The sequence below is a fragment of the Echiichthys vipera genome (assembly GCF_963691815.1).
Source record: "Echiichthys vipera genome assembly, chromosome: 10".
In the NCBI taxonomy this organism is placed as follows: Eukaryota; Metazoa; Chordata; class Actinopteri; order Perciformes; family Trachinidae; genus Echiichthys; species Echiichthys vipera.
In genome coordinates, this window is record NC_139835.1 from 28,999,731 (window position 1) to 29,026,263 (window position 26,533).

A 26,533-nucleotide genomic window follows, 5' to 3' on the forward strand; every position below is an offset into this window, starting at 1 on the left:
TCACTTTAAGTTATTCTCACTGAGGGTCACCACAGAAGAAGAGAGGACAGGAAGCAGCGTTCGTGCACCTTTAGGGCCGTGAGAAGTTACAGATGTCTACAGATATATGTTGAAAATGATTATTCCACCTTTTTTTTTATCCCAATCAGTCACAGAGTGTGGTCTTTACCTGCTCTGTAAAGTGTCCTGATATCACTGTTGTTAAGATTTGGCACTTTAAATAAAACTGAATTGAGTTAAATTGAAAGAGACGAAATTATGTTTAAACAACTAAAAATGTGTTTTCTAACATCAGAAAGATACAAAATTAAATGTCATTTCCGTTTGTTGTGAAGGAAACGCAGAAACAGAAATGATTAAAGCACTTTCTCCAAAGTTTAAGCACTTTTTAAACCTTGAAAACATTAAAAATCATGAATTTTCAAGGATTTCCAGCACCCGTACGAACCCTGAGAGGAAGAGACGACGGGTTGCAGCGTTCGTGCACCTTTTCAAGGTCAAACTCAAGCTTTCAGGCTTTTCCAGCACTTTAGGGCCGTGACAACTTATTTATTTCTACTAATACATATTTAAAAAATGATTATTTCATCTTTTTTTATCCCATTAAGAAACGTTATTGTGTTTTAAACAACTAAAAATATCTTTTCATGGGTTTTCTAGCACCGGGAGGATCAGAAACTAAGTGAAATTTCTCGTAATTGCAAAACTTTTCTGGTTAAAAAATAAGTTTTCTTTCCGTTCTTCTCTCAGAAAAACGACACTTGGCTCGTAATTGAGACACTTTTTTGTAATTCCAAGACTCTTCTGGTAATTCTGTTACTTTTGTCATAATTACGATACTTTTGTCGTAAACTGTTCACAACAATTTTCTTGTAATAAAAACGATTAATTCACCTTTTTTTATACCATTAAGAGACAGAATTGTGCTTTAAACAACAAATAAATGGGTTTTCTAACAGCAGGAGGATCAGAAATTAAATGACATTTCCATTTGTCGTGAAGGAAACGCAGAAACAGAAATGATTAAAGCATTTTTCAGGCACTTTATCCTAAATTTAAGCACTTTTTTTGACCCTGAAAACATTAAAATTGAAGCATTTTCAAGGATTTCCAGCACCTTTGGGCCGTGACAAGTTACATATATCTACAAATACATATGAAAAATGATTAATTCACTTTTTTGTATCCCATTTAGAGACAAAATTGTGCTTTAAACCACATAAAAAAGTGTTTTCTAACACCAGAAGGATCAGAAACTAAATCAAGTTTCCATTTGTTGTGAAGGAAATGTAATAAAAATATGATTTTAAGCATTTTATCCAAAATTTAAGCACTTTAAAAACCTTAAAACATTAATATTAAAGCGTTTTTAAGGATTTCAAGCACCTTAGTGTTGTGAGAAGTTACATATTTCTACAAATATATATAATTATATGTATATTAAACAACAATAAATGTGTTTTCTAACACCATGAGGATCAGAAACTAAATAAAATGTCCATTTGTTGTGAAGGAAATGTAATAAAAATATGATTTTAAGCATTTTATCCAAAATTTAAGCACTTTTCAAACCTTAAAATCATTCAAATTAAAGCATTTTTAAGGATTTCAAGCACCTTAGTGTTGTGAGAAGTTACATATATCTAAAATACATATTAAAAAAGATTATTTCACCTTTTTTTATCCCGTTAAGAGACAGAATTGTGCTTTAAACCACAAAAACATGTTTAAAAAACATTAATATTAAAGCATTTTAAGGACTTAAGTCCCCGTAGCAGCGCTGAGGAGAAGAAGAGACGACAGGATGCAGAGCAGTCACCGTTCTTTATTTCAGGGAAACATTTTTCTTCTGTACAATATTCAACAAACAGAACAGAAGCCCTCAAAAGTGTGAAATACTGAGTCTGCGGACAGACAGTGAACGCACCGCGGTGTCCGGGGTGTTTACCGAAATAAATACAAACAAGTGTTTTCATATGAGACAGAAACCAAGGAACCAACGGCTGCTTTGATTCATAAATGAGGTTCATTTTTGAGCGGAGACGAGAGCTGCAGAGTCCAGCAGGCTTCAATAACAACAACAACAATAATAATAATAATATTATTAATAATAATGTTTTAACTGAGAGACACAGACTTTCATCTCGACACTTTCTAAATCGTGTAATTAATTATCTGCTTTTATTTTTGTAGTTTGTGATAAAAACATTTTACGCACCAAATTCATAACTGAGAGAAACACTCATCTCATCTCATCTTCAGCCTCTTATCCGGGGTCGGGTCTCGGGCGCAGCAGCTCCAGCAGGGGACCCCAAACTTCCCTTTCCCGGGCCACATTAACCAGCTCTAACTGGGGGATCCTGAGGCGTTCCCAGGCCAGTGTGGAGATCTAATCTCTCCACCTGGTCCTGGGTCTTCCCTGAGGCCTCCTCCCAGCTGGACGTGCCTGGAACACCTCCCTAGGGAGGCGCCCAGGGTTCATCCTTACCAGATGATCCTGAACCACCTCAACTGGCTCCTTTCAACGCAAAGGAGCAGCGGCTCTACTCCGAGTTCCTCACGGATGCTGAACTTCTCCCCCTCTCTCTAAGGGAGACTCCAGACCCCCTCCTGAGGAAACACATTTCAGACGCTTGGACCCGCGACCTGGTTCTTTGGGTCCTGACCCAGCTTTCATGACCACAGGTGAGGGTAGGAACCAGGACTGACCTGTAGATCCAGAGCTTTGCCTTCCTCAGCTCTCTTTTGGTCACAACAGTGCGGTAGAGCGACTGCAGCTCCGCCCCCGCTGCTCTGATTCTCCGGCCAAACTCACGCTCCATCGTCCCCTCACTCGTGAACAGAGGTACTTGAACTCCTTCACTTGAGTGAAATATTATTATTATTATTAATATTAGAGATGATGGGCAGAGAGGATCAGATCAGAATTAAATAATCCGCAGTTGTGTTTATTAAACTGATTTGATGCTTTATTATATTTCTACATTGTTTTGAGTAAAATTCTCATATTAACTCATATTCTGGGCTCATAACCACGTGGTTGAATCACTTAAAAGTGAAATAAATGTAATAAAACAACAAAAATAAGAACCTGCCGGACTCTCGGGTTCAGCTCCGTCGCTCGGGGCAACAGCGTGACGTCAAAATAACAACAATAACAACAACAACGATAAAGAAAAGTGTTTTTTGACAGATTCATTTTAACACAGACTGGAGAAAAGAAGTGGACGTGGCCTCTGTGTGGTGTCACCCGGTGGTTTGCGGACGTCCGCTTTTGAAGCCTGGAGTTTGGCGTTTTGGCCGCCGCCATTTTGGTTTTTTTTGAGCCAGTTTATTTGGATGAAAGGGGCGGAGCTGCGATGCTAATTTTAGCTAGCGTTAAAAATAAAACAGACATTTTTTAGCCCAAAATGTTACAATAAACTGAGCAGAAGTGAAAAGGAAATTGTCTTTAACGTACAAAGTGTTGTGGGTTCACTTTACCGAACATCTATTCGGTTGTTGCCATAGCAACCTGTCCACCACAACGTTAGCTTTCACGTTAAATGAGACTTGAAAACTAGAGGTTGAGACGTAAAAACATTATGAAAATGTTTACTGAGGTAATAAATCAAAAAGTTTAGGCTCATTTTTCTCATTGACTTCTACACAAACACACTTCTGTTTGGAGCTTTAAGTGGAGTCTCCTCCTGCTGGACATTAGAGAGAATGCAGCTTTAAGTGGAGTCTCCCCCTGCTGGACATTAGAGAGAATGCAGCTTTAAGTGGAGTCTCCTCCTGCTGGACATTAGAGAGAATGCAGCTTTAAGTGGAGTCTCCCCCTGCTGGACATTAGAGAGAATGCAGCTTTAAGTGGAGTCTCCTCCTGCTGGACATTAGAGAGAATGCAGCTTTAAGTGGAGTCTCCCCCTGCTGGACATTAGAGAGAATGCAGCTTTAAGTGGAGTCTCCTCCTGCTGGACATTAGAGAGAAAGCAGCTTTAAGTGGAGTCTCCCCCTGCTGGACATTAGAGAGAATGCAGCTTTAAGTGGAGTCTCCCCCTGCTGGACATTAGAGAGAACGCAGCTTTAAGTGGACATTAGAGAGAATGCAGCTTTAAGTGGACATTAGAGAGAACGCAGCTTTAAGTGGAGTCTCCTCCTGCTGGACATTAGAGAGAATGCAGCTTTAAGTGGACATTAGAGAGAATGCAGCTTTAAGTGGACATTTTGAGAGAACGCAGCTTTAAGCTTCCACTTCTTTTTTACAGCCTGATTCCGACTGAACGACCGTTTTTAAAGACGGACATTAAATTTACCAAACATCGAACTGGAGGCGTCGTGTCGTAACGTACTTAGAAAACATCCCATAATATGCGACTACTTTCCTCGCAATTACGTCGATTGTCTCGTAAATTTCTCACCACAATGCTTTTGTTGTGATTACGACACTTTTCTCGTAATTACAACGATTTTCTCTTAATAACGTTATTTTCTCGTAATTACAATATTTTCTCATACTTGCAAAACTTTTTTCATTACGACACTTTTCTCGTAATCGAGACACTTTTCTCGTAATCGAGACACTTTTCTCGTAATCGAGACACTTTTCTCGTAACCGTGACACTTTTCTTGTAACCGCGACACTTTTCTCGTAATTACGAGACTCTTCTGGTAATTCTGTTACTTTTCTCATAATTACAACAATTCTCTCATAATTACGATACTTTTCTAGTAATTACGATAATTCTCTTGTAATTACGATACTTTTCTCAGAATCACGACAATTCTCTTGTAATTACGATACTTTTCTGATAATTACGATAATTGTCTCATAATTACGAAACTTTTCTGGTAATTCTGTGACTTTTGTCATAATTACGATACTTTTGTCGTTAACTTCTCATCGCAACACTTTTCCTGTAATCCGAAACTTTTCACGAAATACTTGTGTTTCTCATGAATCGATACTTTTGTCCTGATTACGAGACGAAGCCTCCAGTTTCTGCTTCTGTAGATTTAAAAAGAACCAAAAAAAAACCGCGATCTTTTGTTCAGTTTTTTAGTTTTCTTGCTTCCGAACAGAAAAACGTTAAAAACACAAAAACAAACTGAAATAAAACGTTGAAATGAAAACAGAGAAGTGAAGGAGAAGCTGAGGGTCGCGTCTGTGTCGCCGCCCTGAACGACGCCGGAGGATGATGTCATGATGAGGTGAGCACCAGCAGGGACGTCTGAGGTATCTAACACACACACACACACACACACACACACGCACACACATACACACACGCACGCACGTCTCCCTCCACAGGAAGTTGGTGTTCCGGGTTTTCAACATAAAACCCGGACTGTTTTGTCATTTACACACCGTCATCATATAAAATCTATTTGTCATATTAACATTATAAAGGATTTAAAAAAAACAAACTCATGCTAGAATCAACATTCATATGTACAAACTGTGCAGGTTTCATTTCCATCGTTTGGCTTCCTGTCAGACACGTCAAATAAAAACAGAGAGGAAGAAACGGGGCCGAGCTTCTTCTTCTTCTTCTTCTGTCCGAATATTAACACTTTGTCTTTACAGCTGAACTAAAAACACAGAAGAAGAAGGAGCGGCGGCAGCAGACGGTCGGGACGGGACGATCTGCCGCGTCACGGCTTTCATGACGCTCTTATAGAGTCAGACTACAGGGAGGTGAAAGTGTTGTGATTTCCCGAAGGTCCCTGAACGCCTCTCCGTTTGTGGTTCGTCGAAACGTCTTTAAACCTGACGATTAAACGCGTAAAAATCGGACGAAGAAACGTCTCCGAGCTGCGACGCAGAGGTGAAAAAGTTCCCAGTTTGAAGCAGCAGCAGGAAATAGCATATCGCGCTTTCAAAATAAAAGGAAGTTCATCTTTGAAGTAGGTTTTTTTCAAAATAAAATTGATTTAAAAAGCGTGAATGAGCGGAGATAAAAAGGGTTCAATTGTTTAAAATTAAAGTATTTATTTGATTTATTTCTTTTTCTTTCATCTGGACACAAATTCTTTTAATTATTTTGTAACTTTAAATGTTTAAAAAATCAATTATTTGTCTTTTATTTACCCTATTTTTGTTTTGGGGTGTTTAATTTAAATGTATATATTGAAATGCTTTTAAATGTTCTGTTACTTTTGCCAAGAAATTCATAAAAATAAAAGTATTAATTCACGTTTTTAAAGACATTTCGTCGTTGTTCGAGAACCACAAACAGGAAGAAGAAGAGGAAACCGAGGGGAGATTTTTACAAAATAAAAGTAGAACAAAGTTAAATAAAGGCATGCTTTAAATATTCACTGCAAACCTGAAACAGGATTTTCTGTCTCAACACTTTTAATCTGAAGACTTTTGTTTCCTGCGGTGTTTTATTTATTACACATGATTTTATCGGCCATCGATCCGGAGGAGGAGAAACTGGACGATCTCTGAAGTCCATGTGAACAAACTCGGGCGCTTTTAACGATTTTACGTCAATTAAAAACATTATTGATTGTCTTTTTGATTCAATCGGACGTCAGATTCAATTTTAAAACATTTTTAATGAAAACAAAACAACGGATTGTCATTTTTGTTCTAAACCATCAGAAAACAGTGAGAAGCGTCGACGTACGGACGGATTAATGATCCGGTTTAAGATCATCGGTTCTTCGTGTTCTGGGTGTTTTCTTTAAATCAACTAATTGTATTTACCGTGTCGTTTTATTGTGCGGGGTATACGAAGACATTCATGCTATTACGATATTTATCGCAGTTATTGTTGATGAAGAAAACACTAAACAGACTTGATGCCGTTTGAGATGTTTTTCGCTTTTTTTGACGTTTTAATGTTAAAACCTGAGAAAAACGGTCCAATAACTTTTCTCGTCAATCGCGACACTTGTCTTGTAATCGCGACACTTGTCTCGTAATCGCGACACTTTTGACACTTTTCTCGTAATCGCGACACTGCGCTCGTAATTGCGACACTTTTCTTGTAGTTACGACACTTGTCTCGTAATTGCGATACTTTCTCAAAAATTGCGACACTTTTCTCGTAATTGCGACACTTTTCTCGTAATTGAGACACTTTTCTCGTAATTGCGACACTTTTCTCATAATTCCGAGACTCTTCTGGTAATTCTGTTACTTTTGTCTTAATTACGATACTTTTGACGTAAACTTAATTTCTCATCGCGACACTTTGCTCGTAATTGCGACACTTTCGATCTGAAGTTGATGTGAAAAACTCGGGACGCTTTTAACGATTTTACGGTAATTAAAAACATTACTGATTGTCTTTTTCGATTCAATCGGATTTCAGATTAAATTTTAACACTAAACCGACTCGTTCTTCGATGCCGTTTGAGACGTTTTCTGCTTTTTTCTGACGTTTTAAACGTTAAAATCTGAGAAAAACTGTCCAATAAACAGTCGCGTTGAATGATTAATGATAAAAAAAACACCACCCGAGATGACGTATTAAATAAAATAGTTAATAAATTAAAAAAAGGCAGTTCTCAGCTTCCGTATGTCGGTGACATTTCACATTGTTTCAGTGTCGACGGCAGTTTCTCCTCGACACCTGAACGCGTTCTGTGTGGATCAATAACCTGATTATCAAACAACTCTTCTCTCTGACTCCTGATGTAAATATATCCGCATATATAATTATAGTTATTATCTGTATACACAGCAGTGGTACAGACATTCAGAAGCTGTGTCTTATTGGCATCACATCATTCAGAGAAACAAAAACAGTCTAAAAACTACAGTCGCCCTTTTTATACTCTGATCAAACGTCACATTATTGTAGAAAAAGTCCGTCCAGGAAGTCTTTTATTTTGTAGTACAAAACAGGAACTGATGTCAGAGGGTGGCGATGAGTGTGGCTCACCCTCTCCGCCGCGTTTGTCCTCGTCGGTCCGAGGCTCACCTGAGTCTGAGACAGAAACCGCTCAAAGAGGGAGTCCTGGCTCTGTCCTGATTGGTCCGCCGCCTCGTCATAGGCTCGACTCTTTGGGCGGGTAGTCCACGTTGGTTACCATGGTGACGACCGTGACGATCTCCTCGGGCGCCGTGACGTTCGTCTGCCGCTGCATCTGCACGACGCGCTCCTCCACGCATCCGGCCGACAGCCGAGCTTCAGCCTCGTGATCCCAGCATTCCTCGATGGTCTCGCAGAGCACCGCCAGACCCTGCAGGGGCGCCAAAACGCACACAACACTGGTCAGAACAACACACACAGAGACCAAAACACACACGACACCGGTCAGAACAACACACACACAGACCAAAACACACACACACAACACCGGTCAGAACAACACACACACAGACCAAAACACACACAACACCGGTCAGAACAACACACACACAACACCGGTCAGAAGAACACACACACAACACCGGTCAGAACAACACACACACAGAGACCGAAACGCACACAACACCAGTCAGAACAACACACACACACAGAGACCAAAACACACACAACACCGGTCAGAACAACACACACAGCTCCGGTCAGAACAACACACACAGAGACCAAAACACACACTACACTGGTCAGTACAACACACACACATGTGCGTGGTGCATTGTGGGTAGTGTAGTCTGACTCACAGTGTGTTTCTGCCAGCACTCTCGGAGCGTCGGTCTCAGCTTCTTGTGGACCACCACCTCCTGCATGTCCTCTAGAGACGGGTGCTGACCCACCTCCTCCTCAAACGGCAGCATGTACTCGTCCAACGGACCTGGGTCAGAGAGAAGGGGGACCATCAGAGACCACGACAGACACATAGAGACACTCAGAGACCAGTGGACCTGGACCAGAGAGAATGGGGACCATCAGAGACCACGACAGACACAAAGACACTCAGAGACCAGTGGACCTGGGTCAGAGAGAGAGGGGGACCATCAGAGACCACAAGAGACACATAAAGACACTCAGAGACCAGTGGACCTGGGTCAGAGAGAAGGGGGACCATCAGAGACCACGACAGACACACAAAGACACTCAGAGACCAGTGGACCTGGATCAGAGAGAAGGGGGACCCTCAGAGACCACGACAGACACATAAAGACACTCAGAGACCAGTGGACCTGGATCAGAGAGAAGGGGGACCCTCAGAGACCACGACAGACACATAAAGACACTCAGAGACCAGTGGACCTGGATCAGAGAGAAGGGGGACCATCAGAGACCACGACAGACACATAAAGACACTCAGAGACCAGTGGACCTGGATCAGAGAGAAGGGGGACCCTCAGAGACCACGACAGACACATAATGACACTCAGAGACCAGTGGACCTGGATCAGAGAGAAGGGGGACCATCAGAGACCACATAATGACACTCAGAGACCAGTGGACCTGGGTCAGAGAGACTGGGGACCATCAGAGACCACAACAGACACATAAAGACACCCAGAGACCAGTGGACTTGTATCAGAGAGAAGGAGGACCATCAGAAACCACATAAAGACACTCAGAGACCAGTGGACCTGGGTCAGAGAGAAGGAGGACCATCAGAAACCACATAAAGACACTCAGAGACCAGTGGACCTGGGTCAGAGAGAAGGAGGACCATCAGAAACCACATAAAGACACTCAGAGCCCAGTGGACCTGGGTCAGAAAGAAGGGGGACCATCAGAGACCACGACAGACACATCGGAGCACTTCTTACCGTCGGCAGCTTTGCATCGCGAGGCGAGCTCCCACAGCACCAGACCCACAGCGTACATGTCGATCCTCAGGAAGGCGTCCCTCTGGAAGTTAATGGCGCCCTCCAGGACCTCGGGGGCCATGTACCTCCTGGTCCCCACCTGACACACAAACAGGGACAAGTTCACACTCAAACTCTGGACCGTTCTCTTTGTTATTGATCACTGATGGTTTCACTTTTCACTCTTCCAATCTTCCGTACGCTGGCGTTACTGTCATTTGTCCGTGTGTGCACCAAAGTATTTAATCCGAGATTAAAATGAAGGACGCTCTTCTGGAAACGTCCAGCAGAGGGCGTCAGAGCGCATCAATATTTTCAGCTCACCTTCATCCTGAGAGTAGAGGTAGAGGACTTGTTCTGGATGAGAGGACATGTTTATGTGTATTAGGAGTATAAATGTCTCCTCCTCTGTTGTTGTTGTTGTTCAGCACTTGAGAGTGTGTGTGGTTCTGACCGGTGTCGTCTGTGTTTTGGTCTCTGTGTGTGTTGTACTGACCAGTGTTGTGTGTGTGTGTGTGTTGTGTAAGCTTTGGTCTCTGTGTGAGTTGTTCTGACCGGTGTCGTGTGTGTGTGTGTGTTGTTCTGACCAGTGTTGTCGTGTGTGTTTTGGTCTCTCTGTGTGTGTTGTTCTGACCGGTGTTGTGTGTGTTTTGGTCTCTGTGTGTGTTGTTCTGACCGGTGTTGTGTGTGTTTTGGTCTCTGTGTGTGTTGTTCTGACCGGTGTCGTGTGTGTTTTGGTCTTTGTGTGTGTTGTTCTGACTGGTGTTGTGTGTGTTTTGGTCTCTGTGTGTGTTGTTCTGACCAGTGTCGTGTGTGTTTTGGTCTGTGTGTGTTGTTCTGACTGGTGTTGTGTGTGTTTTGGTCCTAGTGTGTTGTTCTGACCAGTGTCGTGTGTGTTTTGGTCTGTGTGTGTGTGCATTACAGATGTGACGTTTTGTCTTTGTGGGAGCTTTTTTGTCCCGCCTCCTCCGTCGCTGTGATTAGACGGCGGGGTAATAAGCACTGCTGGTGTTTGTAGCGTGTAGTTTAGTGCATGACGCTCCCATTCAAAAGAATAAAAACACACACACTACTCTGAGTCTCTCAGTGCACTGAGGACCATTAAGTTCATCTAGAGAGTACAGGCAGATTGTTTTCCCTATCAATCGATTGGTTGAAGAGAAGCTAGCTACAAATTCTTCTCCACGTGAGTCAAAGACGCCTCGGAGCAGCTCTCACCTGTCCGTGTGTGTCTCCGGGAGATTTTCCCGCCTCAAACCTGAGAGCGAGGCCGAAGTCAGCGATGCAGGCGGTCAGGTTCGACTTCAGCAGCACGTTCTTACTCTTGAAGTCCCTGAAAAAACACACACAGAGTGAGACCTCCTCTCCGATGGGCTGTGCCTGTGTGTGTGTGTGTGTGTGTGTGTGTGTGTGTGTGTGTGTGTGCGTGTACCTGTGTGCGACGGCAGGCTTGTGTCCGTCCTTGTGTCCAGGTATGTCTTCGTGCAGGTAGGCGAGACCCCGAGACATGGTCTGAGCGATGAGACACAGCTCGGACCAGGAGAGGACGTTGGCCTTCAGGTAGTCCGTCAGAGAACCCTGAGGACACGACACACCACAACCGCATTAATGACTATAGTCCATAATATATGTGATTATAATATACAGTCTGTAGATTATAATCATATGTATATATATTATAGTCTGTCATATATTATAGCCTGTATATTAAAATGTATATGGGATGTTTCACCAGTCGGACGCTGGTGTTATCCCTATACGGACGGATCCGGTCTGCCGCAGTTTCCGTTCTTTTTGTGGTGCTTTTTCTGCGTGATCGCCACCGAAGTGCAAGTAGAATTAATTTACACACTTCTGAGAATCTACAAGTGAAGTTTCATATTTGTACATGAACATTTAAACGTCAAATTAGTAAAATAAAGTGACGTTGATGAGAGAAAGCCGTCAGAACGTTTGGGCGACGCTCAGGTTTACATTCAAAATGGAAATTAAGAAGACTTTAAGGTTTAGTTTGGAGCTGTTAAAGCATGGGCTTTTATTGTGAAGGACTGAAGTTTGGTCCTGGATGTTTGGACAACATTGATGTGCTTTTATTGTGAAGGACTGAAGTTTGGACAGCATTGATGTTAATGTGGACGATACGCAGCTCCCAGTGTTTACGGTGAGGAGATATAAAGGGTTAGCATACGGCTAATTCAGCGGTGTTAGCGTCCTTTTGACCGCTCTGGTTCACACAAAGATAAATCAGGACGTTAAAACCAGATTTGGTTACAAAGATAAGAAGTTAGACTTTAGTTTAACACCATTAAATTAACTCTAAACATTACACCATCATTTATATTCATAGGTTAAACAGAAAGTTTGATAGAATTTAGCCAAAAACTGTCCTACCGGTGACACAGATCCGCTACATTATAGTCTGTAAGTTATAATCATATATATTATAGTCAGTTATATATCATAGTGTGTAGTTAAGTGAATAGTTCTGATGTTTGACTGTGATGTGCAGTTCTGCGTGTGTCCAGCAGGAGGAGCTCTGACCTTCTCGTGGTAGGCGGTGATGAGCCACAGCTCCAGGTCCATGTTGCTCCCTCTCTTCTCCGCTCCCAAGAACTGCAGCAGGTTTTCATGTCTCATCCCGTTCAGGGTGAAGATCTCGTACTCGTTCTGCCACGACTGTTTGTCCTGAGAGTACACAAACAAACAAACAAACAAACAAACGAAGGTCAAGAGTCACGACCCGTGTCTGATCCTTCTTCATTGGAAAAACCCTCATAAAACAAACAGCTCCTTAAATTTGAAACGTTAAGAAAAACAGTCGGACATGACGCACAAAAACTCTGAGGTCTACGGAAAGATCTGGAAACAAAGCCACGCATCGCCATGACGTCATCAATGCGTGTGACGTGTTACGGCGTGATGACGTATAGGCAGCAAGAAGCATTCTCCGAGGCCCAGGTAGTGTGAGTACAAACGGGCCTGGAGGGGGGGACAAGGGCCCTAAAGCACGGGGCACGGGACGGAGGCACAGTGGGAGGGCGCACTTAGATACACAGTATGTGGCTCCATTCATCGACTACATTAGACACATGTTTTAATTCCCCTTTTTTAATAATGCACCCCGGATGTAAGGGACTTCTCCTACGTCCCATCATGTAAACAACTCCCACATAGCCAATCACAATGTACTAATCTTTTCTTTTTCATTTGACGCAACTGCAATGTGTGTGTGTCTGTTATTTTGTGTGTTTGTTGTTGTTTTTCTTGTTGCTACCATGTCTATTGTGTATGTTTTTCACACACAGTCCCTTTATGTTGAGCTGTTTGCTTCTCATGAAAAGGAAACAATTCAAATACTACTAAAAAATTAAAAGCCTTGACCCGGTGTGACTGAGAGGGATATTTTTCTTTTTACAGTGTGCTGATGTTGAGGTCACTTCATTCATCTGCAGATCACATACTTTATTCAAGAGTGTGTGCGTGTGTGTGTGTGTGTGTGTGTGTGTGTGTGTGTGTGTGTTTTCAGCCTTAAAGCTCAGAGCTTTAATCCCCCTGAGGCTGACCGAGTCCTCGGCAAATCAGCATCCAGTACACTCACCCTGACCTCGATTGACCACACGCATACAGTGTGTGTGTGTGTGTGTGTGTGTGTGTGTGTGTGTGTGTGTGTGTGTGTGTGTGTGTGTGTGTGTGTGTGTGTGTGTGTGTGTGTGTGTGTGTGTGTTGCTGAACTGGAAACGGCTCAAATCTACCCAAAGTCGACTCCGCGTGAAAACATGGTTTTAGGTTCCGTCCACTTCGGTTTCTAACCTGCGGTCCGGAACACAAAAATGGTTCCCGTACCAATAACATAGCACTGGCTCATTCATGCTCATGTTAGAGCTTGGTCTCGTGCGTGCAAGCTTATTTTCACCGTTAATCAACCTCCCAAACTGCCGACGTCACACGTTAAAGTAACAACTGTCAGTAGAGGAGGACGGAGACGGACCGCAGCGCTGCACCTGCACGTGTTCGAGACACAGAGAGGAAACAGAGGGAGGAGGAGGAGATGGTGGAGTCCTGCACGCGATGGTTCTGTAAGTTATTAATAGCCAGGGCTTCTCTGAGCGCTACCTTTTGACCCTCCTGTGGCGTCGAGTCCAAGGGAAGTATAAAAGAACTGGATCTGAGCTCAGGTCATCACTGTGAGAGCTGCTCAGTGGAGCATGAGGACAAAAAAAGTTCAACTTCCGCTGCTTCAGTCTACCGGTGACTCGGCTGGGAACAGGAGGGTCGCCGGTTCGAGTCCCTGTGTGTGGACCATGAATGGAGCATGGACTGGTGGCCTGGGAGGTGCCAGTTCCTCTCCTGGGCACTGCCAAGGTGCTGTTGAGCAAGGCATCGGACACCCAACTGCTCGGGACGCCGGTCCATTGGCAGCCCCCTCGCTCTGACATCTCTCCATTAGTTGCACGTATATAGGTCCTGTTTGTGCGTGTGTGTGTGTGTGTGTGTGTGTGTGTGTGTGTGTGTGTGTGTGTGTGTGTGTGTGTGTGTGTGTGTGTGTGTGTGTGTGTGTGTGTGTGTGTGTGTGTGTGTGTGTGTGTGTGTGTGTGGTGTGTGTGTGTGTGTGTACAATAACATCCAAACAAATACAGTTCGGTTCCGTTTCGCTGTAATGTTGTTGTGTAACAGTGGATGTGTGATGTGTGATATGTGGCGGTGCGTTCGAGGCCACTCGGACAGTACAGACCTGGATGGGGAAGATTTTGACGGCGACGTATTCGCTGAGCAGCTGAGCCTTCCACACGCAGCCGAAGCGCCCCCTGGCTTTGATCTCCAGTAACTGCAGTGGCTTCTGGCCCAGGATGGGGGAGGGGGGCAGAGGGCTGGGGTCCTGCAACAACAACATGGACGCAACATGAGTGAATGAAGTAGGGACGGGACAATCATCGCTTTTATCGCAGATGGTGATGGAAAAAAAAAAACACATATCGGAGTGACTTCCTTTTTCGGAAAATCATGATTATTGTCACGAGTGCCTTCAACAATGAATTGACTGTTTTTCCTCAAACCGTAACTTACGTAAAGTAACGGTTCATCAATCCAGTGGAATTTATTTTATTTTACATTGATGTAACGTAACCAACAAAGTAACTTACGATGTTAATTTGGAGAGTATGAGAAATCCTACAATGTAACTTACGATGTAACCTTGGAGAACACGATCAAACATATGACGTAACTTTGGAGAATACGATTAATTCTACGATGTTACCTACGATGAAACATATGTTGTTACTTTGGGGAGTATGATTAATCCTATGTTGTCACTTAAGGGAATACGATAAATTCTACGATGTAACCTACGATAAAACCTAAGGTGTTACTTTTGAGAATACGATAAAACCTACAATGTATATTTGAGAGTACGATTAAACTTGGATAAAACCTATGATGTAACCTCGGAGAGTACGATAAAACATATGACGTAACTTTGGAGAATACGATTGATTCTACGATTTAACATACGATAAAACCTATGATGTTACTTTTGAGAATACGATAACCTCGTAGAGTACAATACAACCTACGACGTATATTGGAAAGTACGATAAAACTTGGATAAAACCTATGATGTAACCTCGGAGAACACGATAAAAACTACAACGTAACTTTGGAGAATACGATTAATTCTACGATGTTACCCTCAACGTCACCTTGTAGACGACTATGTAACCTTGGAGACTACGATGTAACTGGCAATGTGACCGCGGAGATCACATTTGAACCTTTGACGTAACCTACGATGTTATCCAAGAGTGTACGAGGTAACCTACGACGTAACCTACGGCGTAACCTACAACGTAACCTACGACGTAATCCCTTGAGCGTACAAGGTGACTTTTGATGTAACCCAGGATAGTTTAACGTACCCTTTAATGTTTAATGTATCCTTTAATGTTTAACGTATCCTTTAATGTTTAACGTATCCTTTAATGTAACAACGTATCCTTTAATGTTTAACGTATACTTTAGTGTTTAACGTATCCTTTAATGTTTAATGTATCCTTTAATGTAACAACGTATCCTTTAATGTAACAACGTATCCTTTAATGTTTAACGTATACTTTAGTGTTTAACGTACCCTTTAATGTTTAATGTATCCTTTAATGTAACAACGTATCCTTTAATGTTTAACGTATCCTTTAATGTTTAACGTATCCTTTAATGTAACAACGTATCCTTTAATGTAACAACTTATCCTTTAATGTAACAACGTATCCTTTAATGTAACAACGTATCCTTTAATGTAACAACGTATCCTTTAATGTAACAACGTATCCTTTAATGTAACAACGTATCCTTTAATGTAACAACGTATCCTTTAATGTAACAACGTATCCTTTAATGTTTAACATATAACGTAACCTCAGAGACTAAACACGTGAGTAAACCCGGAACACAGAATTGTAAGTCCAGCTTAACTGAAGCTAAAACTCTGCTTTCTGACACATTGATGTGAATCACGCAAACGCACAAATCGATAGATGGAGACGACATTGGTCAAAAACAAACACCAACAACCAGCACGGAGAACAAACATGAACCAAAACAAAAGTGGCAGAGAAACAAAGCGGCGAGTGTGTGTTTTCAAAAGAAACGTCAAAAGGCTGGAGGAGGACGATAAAAGATGCAAAATAAAAACCCAAAAAACTGGAGGAAAAATAAAACAAAATGGCGGTGGAACAATGCAACGTTTGATCTCCTTACCTCGATCATTATATGAAAGGCGTGCTGAGAGGCAGAAACAGTAACACAGTCAGAGACAAGGAGAAGAAGTAGAAGAAGAAGAAACACAGAAATGCTGATTCACCTGATCTCGTCTGTGAGTTTACCTCGAGTAAACATGTCACATCTTCATGCAAATCATTTTTTTTATTATTCTGTGCGACTTAAAAAGCCCGACAGCAGCTCAAGGGCTGGTTCCGATAGTAACGTCGTGGGAAAAAGCTGCGTGCGTGTTTGTGGAAACAGCCCGGATCGAGACAACAAACGTTTAATAGGAATTAACATGATGTATTCGCTCGTTTTATCTTCTTTTTCTGAGTAAATTTAATTAAAATAGCGACTCATCCACTTGTTTTTGATCCATCAGAAGAGGCGATGAGATCATTCATGGATGCAGTTCGTAGTTTATATTGTATTATATTAGACATACAGTTCTGTACAGGGGTCGTACACCTGTTCAAACGTCATATTCAAGCACTTTTCAAGCACTTTTAAGGTTCATGTCTAAGCCTTTCCAGCACCTTACAGTTAAATATGTAATTTACAGGTAAATTACATATCTCTACAAATACATTTAGATATTGAAAACTCTTTCTTATTTCAGCTATTTCATTAATAAAAAAACATTAAAAGAGATGGAATCATGTTAGAAACAGCTAAAAATGTTTAAATTATATTTCTATTCTTTAGCTATTTGTTCCAAAAGAAATGCGGATACGTTTCAAAGCACTTTATCCAAAATTGAAGCACTTTTCAACATTAAAATCAAGCATTTTCAAAGGATTTGGAGCGCCTGTACGAACTCCGTCTGTATCTTCCACATAATGATGAACGTTGTGTTTATGTCAACAAAAGGGGACCTCGGTTTGATCCCTGTGGAACTCCGCTCCTTTCATTTAAACCATGCAGCACGCGACATCCCGGCGTTTCAAACGGGATCATGAGTGCGTCTCACCTGCGTGGGCACCAGGACAGGAGGGTAGGCCAGTTTGTGGTGTCGGTACATCCAGAAGGAGAAGAGGATGATGGCGGTGACGGCCATGATGGGAACCAGCGAGTACATCAGAGTGGTCAGCACAGGAGTCTTCGACGTCACCGGTTTCATTGGTGCTGGTGAGAAGAGAGAAAGAAAAAAAAGGAGGATATAACACTGACTCACTCAACCCGATCCCAGATCAGTCCACTTAGTTCTTACACTGACACACACACACACACACACACATGCAGGACTTACTTGGAAGAGGCGGCTGGTTGCTGTCGGGGCTGTGGAAGAACTTGTCGTTACACAAACTTCCTTCACAGCAGCAGAAGAAGACTTCAGGTGCATCTTTCTTCTCCACACATGCGCTCCTGTGAAGAAGGAGAAGGAGGAGAAGAAGAAGAAGAGGAAGGAGAAGAAGGAGAAGGAGGAGAAGAAGAAGAAGAAGAAGAAGAAGAAGAAGGAGAAGAAGCAGAAGAAGAAGAAGAAGGAGCAGAAGAAGAAGAGAAAGAAGAAGGAGAAGAAGAAGAAGGACAAGAAGAAGAAGAAGTTTGTTTATTAATATTAAAATATAATCAAATATTTATTATTAGTATTTTGACCATTAAATGCATTTGGTGACCATTAAATGCATTCGGTGAGACCTTTATTCGTATCAAACGTGTTGTAAAGTTGTTTATGTTGAATAACGATGATGAAAACACCGTCACGACTGTTAAAGTCAAGGCCAGGCCTCTTAAGAGTCATGCACTGAGCCTGACGGGCACTCTTCGGTCTCTGGTCACGCTCTCCCGCCACACGTTGGTTTTCTCACGCGGAGAAAAAAAATATGTATAAAATGCTACAGCTCCCAAAAAGTCTCCAGTCGCTCTCGCTGTGGAGCAGGAATCAAGAGCTGCCACTTAGCAGCGGCCAGACAATCAAAGGAAGACCAGGGTTACACAACAGCCAATCAGAAAATAGCTCTGTTGTATCTGGGTCAGATTTAACGCAACAACCAATGAAAAGAAAGCAGATTATCCAGGTTTTATCCAGGTGATTCTGCCATCACCACTGGAGCTCAGAGGAAGTCAGCTCCTGTTTTTAATGTCACATGTAATGTTGCCCAGATCATTAGCATCGGTTTTTCAATGAATGAGTGTAAACACGAGCGTTCCCGACCGTTCCTGACTGACGCTAACGTCACCTACAGGAGCCCAGATGGACAATAACAGCCTCGCTAAAGAGCTTCACAACTTCACCAGGCCGGAAAAAGCCTCGGCATCTGAACTGAAAACGTTTATAAGTGAACACATTTACAAAATAATGTCCAAACAGGTTTGAATATTAAGGGGCTGTTCGACTATCGTTCATTTTTTTAATATTCAAATATCGAAGGTCGGAGACAAAGCCCAGATGTCCCAGATGTTTGGAGTTGGCGCAGTAGAGACACGTCGTCGGAGTGATGTCCATACACCCACCCGACCAATTTCGAGTCGATCACAGCTGTCAATCATGACGTTTCACCCCATTTTTATCGCATTAAATCACTAATTAAAACCAAACGCACGAGAAAAATAAACAATTGAACAAACGCCAATGTGATATAAAACTACCTACGTCGATAGAATCCAACTTTGGGTCAAATTCGAGGTGAACGTTGACCTTTTAACGAAGGAAAGAAAGGGGCTTGGTTGGTGAGGACCAAGAATATGAACCGGCTGCATGGCTGCGGTGTGATCTACGTCACGCCCTGCCTCCTGCGCTATCTACCCGGGCGCCACCCCCTCGCCTAAACTAAACGGAGCATTTCCAGTTGGCGAGCACACATCTGACACGGACGACCCCCTGCCGTGTGAAACGGAGAGACGGTTCATATGCGCTCATATTTCATTCGCTTTGAAGGTCAGAGACGGGAGAACCAATTCTTCAGAGTGGCGCTCTGATTGGTCGTCCCGGTAACCGCTCACCTGTCGTAACAGTTGATGTCGTCCAGCCAGCAGCCCTGTTTGACCACCTGAATCACGCCGGACACGTTCTTCCAGGTGGCGAAGCAGTGAAGTCGCTTGTCTTTCTCTCCGGAGCAGGTCACCACGCCGCTGAGGTTCCCCCGGCTCTCCGACGCCGCCGAGGACGAGGAGGACGATGAAGGGTTGTAGTTGTAGTGGACGCACTTCTGAGAGTCGGAGCGGCCCAGGATCGCACCTGAGGGACGGGACGGGAGGAGAAGCGCAGGTCAGTAAACGTGAGCGGCAGCCAGAAGAATCTGCTGCGTCGTTAAAACCGTAAAACAGAGAACGAATAAAGACGTGTTTTATTTGTTCGTAGGAAATTAAGAACATCCTGATTTACTTTTACTTTGAAAATCCTCGGCTCGTGTGCTGCTGGTCGGGCAGGCGTGGGTTCATTTGACCTCTGAGAAGTCTTACAGGTATTAATTGAACTCCTACACTCAAAGCTGCATAGAAACTAGGGCTACGATACGTTTACTTTTAAAAACAACATGTCCTGAAAAAATGACTCAAAATTTGGAGATTAAAGTCGTTGTAAAGAGATAAAAAGCCGAAATAATGAGATAAAAATCATAATAATGAGATACAAACTCAAATTTATGAGATTAAAAAGTCAATATAAAGAGATTAAAAGTCATAATAAAGAGATTAAAAGTCATAATTATGAGATAAAAAGCCAAAATTATGAGATAAAAGTGAAAATTATGGGATTAAAGTGAAAATTATGAGATAAAAGTGAAAATTATGGGATTAAAGTCATGATAATGAAAACCTTTTCAACCACATAATGAAACAGCATCCTATAAAGTTTGCAAAATTGCACAAACTGATAAAAAACTGCTCATAAAGGTTTTATTTTCTCTGTTGGGGCTTTATTTCAGTAACCTGCTAAATAACTCAAAATTAAAGTCGTGATTTTACTTTAATAAAATCAAGATTTGTGTAATTAATAATCTGCTCTTACACACCTGTAGAACTTAATCCACCACTTAAGTGCAATAATCTCATCTCACTGCTCATTCACACATATTTGATCGCATACGTTTCCTTTACATTTAACACGTCTGATTTAATTTTCTGTGAATTTGATCTCACCTCTATTCTTACATCTGCTTTATTCTATTTAACTAAGAGTTCATTGTTTACTGTTTTACCTTCTGTATTTATTCAGCTCAGAGTTTGTTTAACTTCTGCTGTAGTTTTTATCCCTCCCTTGTGTTTTTGTAAGAAACTCAATTACTCCAAAAGTCTAAGGGCGCACTCACACTGTCCTTACGCACCGCGCCAAAACAGGTTTTACGGGTAAAGCGTTTGACCAGTGTGAGTGCAACCGCTCCGCGCCTAGCTGCGGCCAGCTAGCCGTCCACGGCCCGTTTGGGAGAGGTGGGCTTTTGTAAAGCACGTTTGCACGTGTACGAGCAGGCCTACGGCGGTTCTGAGGTCATTTCCTGTGCGCCTGTTGGGACGTAGAAAAAAGAAGGAGGGACCATGCGCGGACATTTAAAACAATGGCGGTGAAAGGTTCACGTTGGTGTGATGCGGAGGTGGAGTGTTTACTGCAGATTTGGTCGATGAAAAGATTCAAAAACAGTCGACAAGACGCACAAAAACTCAGAGGTCTACGGAAAGATCTGGAAACAAAGCCACGCATCGCCATGACGTCATCAATGCGTGTGACCTGTTACGGCGTGATGACGTATAGGCAGCCAGACGCATTCTCCGAGGCCCAGGTAGTGAGAGTATAAACGGGCCTGGAGGGGGGGACAAGGACCCTAAAGCACGGGGCACGGCGCAGAAGGACCGTGTGAGTGCGCCCTGAGTTACGACGCTGGACTGTGCGTGAACAGTTTCCCTTCCTTGGTTCTTCGCGGTGCTGGAAAGAGTCCGACTCATCTCTTCTACGGACGAACATTCACCTGTTTATCTGAATTATTTAGTCTTCGCACAGTGAAAAGAAATAAATCACGCGTAGAAATCAAACTTTCTGATGCGTCGTAGCTCTGCGTTGAGCAGTGACGTAGCTAAAGATCGGCAGCTAATTACGTTTTTAGCAATTAAGCGACGTTAGCGTCATCAATAACCAATAAACCCGGCAGAACGAGGCAACGCTGACCTCTTTTATGCATGATTTAATTTTTAACGTGTATGTTGAATCAAATATCCTCCTGTAGTCTTGAACGGGGCTGCACAGGAACAGCACCAGGAACCACTAAACGCGGAAAAATAGGGACAACAAAGCGCTAAAGTGCGCCCCAAATGATTGTTATTATTAACATTTGCTGCATGGGAGTTATTCAAATGTTGCGTGTTGCTTTGTTTACCCACAGGTGTTTGTTTTAGGAACAATAGTGAAGCAAATAAAGTTATTTGACTGCGGGTTGAAGAGTTCAACTAACGTGTCAACATCGCACGTCCATGCAAATGAACACAACTGACAGAGAGACGGATGAACCGTAAAAACAAACTAAAAAGGGCGTTTTTAGACGAACCTTAACTGTTTATAAAGTGACTGAAAATGGAAATTACAGTCTATCTTTAGTTTTGGAAACAAAAGCCGGGGGTTGGGAGGCACGGCAGGTGTGGGGCGCTGGTTTGAAGCGTGTTATTAGGCGTCTTTCAACAGCCACGACTCTGCAGATCTGTTGGTGTCACTCAACACGTTAAATATCTTTGAGCGCTCCAAAACAAACACACGCGCTTCAACACCTCTCCTGGAAAACAACCGCAGTCATCAAGAAGCTGGAGGGGCCGCTCAGCAGAAACGACTGTGAACCACAACAGTGAGGTAACAACTCATTATAATGAGATTAAAAGTCATGATTAAGAGATAAAAAGTCATAATAATGAGATAAAAAGTCATAATAATGAGATTAAAAGTCATGATAATGAGATTAAAGTCATAATAATGAGATAAAAAGTCATAATTATGAAATTAAAAGTCATAATAATGAGAAAAGTCATAATAATGAGATTAAAAGTCATAATAATGAGATTAAAAGTCATGATAATGAGATGAGAGTCATAATAATTAGATAAAAAGTCATAATTATGAGATAATAAGTCATAATTATGAGATAATAAGTCATAATTATGAGATTAAAAGTCATAATAAAGAGATAAAAAGTCATAATAATGAGATAAAAGTCATAATAATGAGATAAAAAGTCATAATGAGATAAAAAGTCATAACAATGAGATAAAAAGTCATAATTATGAGATTAAAAGCAAAAATGTATGCTTTCACAACAGTTTTTGTCACAATGTAATGGCCCTTTAAATGTGTGAACCACCATCATCATCATCATCATCATCATCATCATCATCATCATCATCATCAAATATCCATGAACACACACACACACACACACACGCACGCACACGCACGCACACTTCTCTGCAGCAGCTGCACACATGTGTCCACACATGCACTGGAACATTACTACTACACACACTCACACATTAAAAGCCCACGCTGCAAGACTTTTATTATGAAAAGCCTGCAGGAAGTGTTTAGTTTAACATGGAGGATCTAAGTGAGAGTTATTCAGGGTTCCTCAGACATATTTAGAGTTATTAAGAGCATCCATAGTTAAGTATTAAGTGTTATTAAGTGTTGAACTAATAAACTAATAAACAGCTATGACCTGGATCTATTTAGGTTTTATTTACATTAACAAATAAAATAAATAATTTGGGACAAACCTGGGAAACTTTGCTCATTTGAGTCCCAGGTTTCATTGAGTAAGTGACTGAAATATGAAGATATTTAACATCACGTTCAGTTCTGGGAAATTAAACATTAAACAGACTGAACAATTAATCAGAAATTCAATTATTAGAGATTAAAAATAACAATTTCCCTCAGATCTGCAGCTTGTAATGAGCATTTTTCATGTTTCCTAATATTCAATCAACCAAACTAACGCTCTTTTATTCACAGTGATGCAAAATAACTCAAACTTTACTCGAGTAATTTCATTTGATGCCACTTTTTACTTCTACTCCGCTTCATTTCAAAGGAAACATTGTGCTTTTGACTCTATTACATCTATTTGGCAAGTTTATTTATTACTTACTCTGCAGATTTAAATTATTAATACATAAAATAACACATATAGTTATAGATTAAGCTACATCGGAGTGTTTAATGGCATTACAGTGAACCCCACCTTTACCAGCGTCAACATTAAAGTGATATTTACATGAATCTATTAACAATAATATTAATAATAATCTGAGAATATAATATGGGCCATCCTATACATAAGGTACGTCTACTTTTTGTGCTTTAAGTACATTTTGATGCTGATGCTTTTGCACATCAGGGACATTTTAAATGCTTAAATGACCTGTGACAGAGTATTTCTACTGAGCGCGTGTGATCTGATGATTCTGTTTAAACTCTTATTACTTATGGAAATGTCTAGAAACTTTGCTTGTGTCAATTCACACAAAATGAATCAACAAAGTCACCGTTTGAGCCACGGGTTTATTAAATAAGCGGCTGAAATATGAATATTAATAACATTTTAATGCTACGTTGAGGCTTCGAGGAGTTATACATTAAACAGACCAAAGAATGAATCAGTTATTTACCTTTATATGTTTATAGTTTTCATATTTTATAATGCATTTAGTGTTTTCTATCCACTTTGGTGCTGCAACAATGTAAATCCCTCACTTGTGAGACAATAAAATACCACCTTATCTTAACCAGATGACAAATACTTTAAGATGTGCAGCTTGTAATGAGCATTTTTCATGTTTCCTACTGTTTGATCAGCCAAACTAACAATTTACATTGTTCATATTGTTCATAGAAATGTGGATTAAACTGTTATTAGTGACAGATCTGCAACAAGCCTGTAATTAGAGCAAATACTATGCCCTGTAGTACAACAACAGCAGTGTCGTGAGCATGTACAGTGTGTGTGTGTGTGTGTGTGTGTGTGTGCAGTGTGTGTGTGTGTGTGTGTGTGTGTGTGTGTGTGTGTGTGTGTGTGTGTGTGTGTGTGTGTGTGCAGCCAGGTACGGACTCACCTGAGGAGCAGGAGATGAGGAAAACACTGAAGGCCAGTTTGGTGGCTGATCCCATCGTGGATCCCAAAAGACACAAATCCGTAATTTTACTGATAATCCCAAACGTGAAGACAACCAGGATTAACGTCCCTTTAAACTACACTCGGCTGCTTACGGTGCACACACGGACTGAAGGCAACATATCTAATGCAGTCCCTGCCTTTAACGTGGTGATAACGACAATAATAACAATAATGTGACACGTTTAACCCCGCGGAGCTTTGTATCAGAGGAGCCCGGCGTCTCAGCTCTCTTCATCGGGCTCGAACAAGCTGAAACGGGCCGATCCAAATGTGGAATAATAAAAAGGTAAATGCCATTGGCAGTTATGCAATAATTGGCATTTGACAGTCCAAGTGGAGCGCATGAACAGCCGTCTTCTCCGGCATCAAAGGGGGCATTTTTCACCGATTTGCAGCGGGATTTGCGGGATTAAAGTGCAGCTCCGACGGCGGCTAACTGCTGTTAAAGTCGCTCCTCTTTATTTATAGAACAAAACCTCCACTCTGTGTCCGAGGCTACAGCCGAAGTAAAGTTGAAGTGTTCACACCGACATGAAAACTGCCGTGTTCCGGGATCAGAGTCCAGACTGAATGTTACCGGGTGAAGCTGCAGCCTTTAATCCGCCGTTGAAGACCACAAACTCGGCCACCAGTCACCGAGCTTGCCCGGTTAGCCGTTAGCTTAGCCGTTAGCTCCGCGGCTAACTGGTTTGATGGGAACGGATTTTCCTAACTGGATACACCGAGGAGGGAAAACCACAAACCGCAGACCAGCCTCAGTGTGGGGGGTGGACCCGTCGTCGTGTAAAATGATCCGGGACTGAGTCAAAAAATCAACATCCGACGTTCGTTGCTCCCAGCTGCGGCTCTCCCCTTCGTCCTCACTTCCACTCTGCCCCTGTTTGAGCTGAAGGCAAGATGGCCGCCCCTCTCAGATTGTTTTTTTTCCACCTTCTTCCATAGTTAATCTGTCAACAGTGTGGAGGGATATACTGTGATTGACACCAGCAAGCGGCCAATAGGCGGAGCGCAGCCTGTATTCTTCCACCAATCCCGTGCGGCGTTCTGACGTAGGACGGTTGGAATGCCACGAAGCCCCGCCCCCTGTCAGAGAGAGAGTGGCGGGCTGCGTTAACACAGATAACACATTTTTCCATGTCCGTGAACACACCACGGTCATAACAATCAATACAAGCTCCCAACCGGAGTGTGACTGTGGGGGCCCGGGTCCGCCGCCCGGGTCCGCCGCCCGGGTCCGCCGCCCGGGTCCGGGTCCGCTACTGGAGGAACAATATCACCATGGGAAATCATATTATGGGATAAAAAGTTAAAATTATGAGATTTAAATGTCAAGATAATGGGATAAAAGGCAAAATTATGAGATAAAAGATCGAAATTATGAGATAAAAGTCGAAATAATGAGATTAAAAGTTAAATTATGAGATTAATAAATCATAATAAAGAGATAAACAGTAAAATGATGAGATAAGAAAGACAAAATTGTTAGATAAAAAATTATAATGAGATAAAAAGACATAATTATGAGCTAAAAAAGACAAAATTATGAGATAAAAATTCGAAGTTATGAGGTAAAAAGTCATAATAAAGAGATAAAAGTCAAATTTGTGAGATTAAAAAGTTATAATGAGATTAAAGATCAAAATTATGAGATAAAAAGTCATAATTATGAGATGAAAAGTCGAAATTATGAGATGAAAAGTCGAAATTACAAGATAGAAAGTTGAAATAATGAGGTCAAAAGTCAAATTTATGAGATTAAAAAGTCATAATATGGAAATAAAGTCATAATTAGGAGACAAAAGGTCACAAGTATGACATAAAATAGACAAAATTATGAGATTAAAAATATAATGAGATAAAAAGTCGAAATTTTATGAGATTAAAAAGTCATAATAAAGAGGTAAAAAGTAAAATTATGAGATAAAAAAGACAAAATTATTAGATACAAAATTACAATGAGATAAAAAGTCAAATTTGT

General features: G+C 41.7%; 1 protein-coding gene across 2 annotated transcripts; it reads right to left on the bottom strand.

Annotated features, from left to right (window-relative positions):
• Nucleotides 1-3,893: 3,893 nt before the first annotated feature.
• Nucleotides 3,894-25,428, bottom strand: acvr2aa (activin A receptor type 2Aa). 2 transcript variants are annotated; one of them, XR_014593380.1, is made up of 12 exons: nt 24,494-25,428; nt 19,412-19,646; nt 17,718-17,833; nt 17,439-17,593; nt 14,445-14,588; nt 12,254-12,397; nt 11,145-11,290; nt 10,931-11,045; nt 9,674-9,812; nt 8,609-8,739; nt 6,934-8,181; nt 3,894-6,883 (listed from the first exon to the last, which is right to left on the bottom strand). XR_014593380.1 is itself a non-coding variant. In XM_083921664.1 (11 exons), exons 1-11 carry the CDS (start codon nt 24,546-24,548, stop codon nt 7,987-7,989), a joined length of 1,575 nt encoding a protein of 524 aa, XP_083777790.1. In that variant the 5' UTR covers nt 24,549-25,428; the 3' UTR covers nt 3,894-7,986. The 2 variants fall into 2 exon arrangements, 1 of the variants encoding a protein (XP_083777790.1); XM_083921664.1 differs by having other exon boundaries at nt 3,894-8,181.
• Nucleotides 25,429-26,533: the final 1,105 nt, after the last annotated feature.

Coding starts and splice junctions, on each gene's coding strand:
- acvr2aa (XM_083921664.1), bottom strand. CDS start 24,548: ATGGGATCAGCCACCAAACTGGCCTTCAGTGTTTTCCTCATCTCCTGC. Junction 17,594..17,717: donor CAACCAGCCGCCTCTTCCAA/GTAAGTCCTGCA, acceptor TCTTCTCACCAG/CACCAATGAAACCGGTGACG. Junction 14,589..17,438: donor CTGTCCTGGTGCCCACGCAG/GTGAGACGCACT, acceptor TTGTTGTTGCAG/GACCCCAGCCCTCTGCCCCC.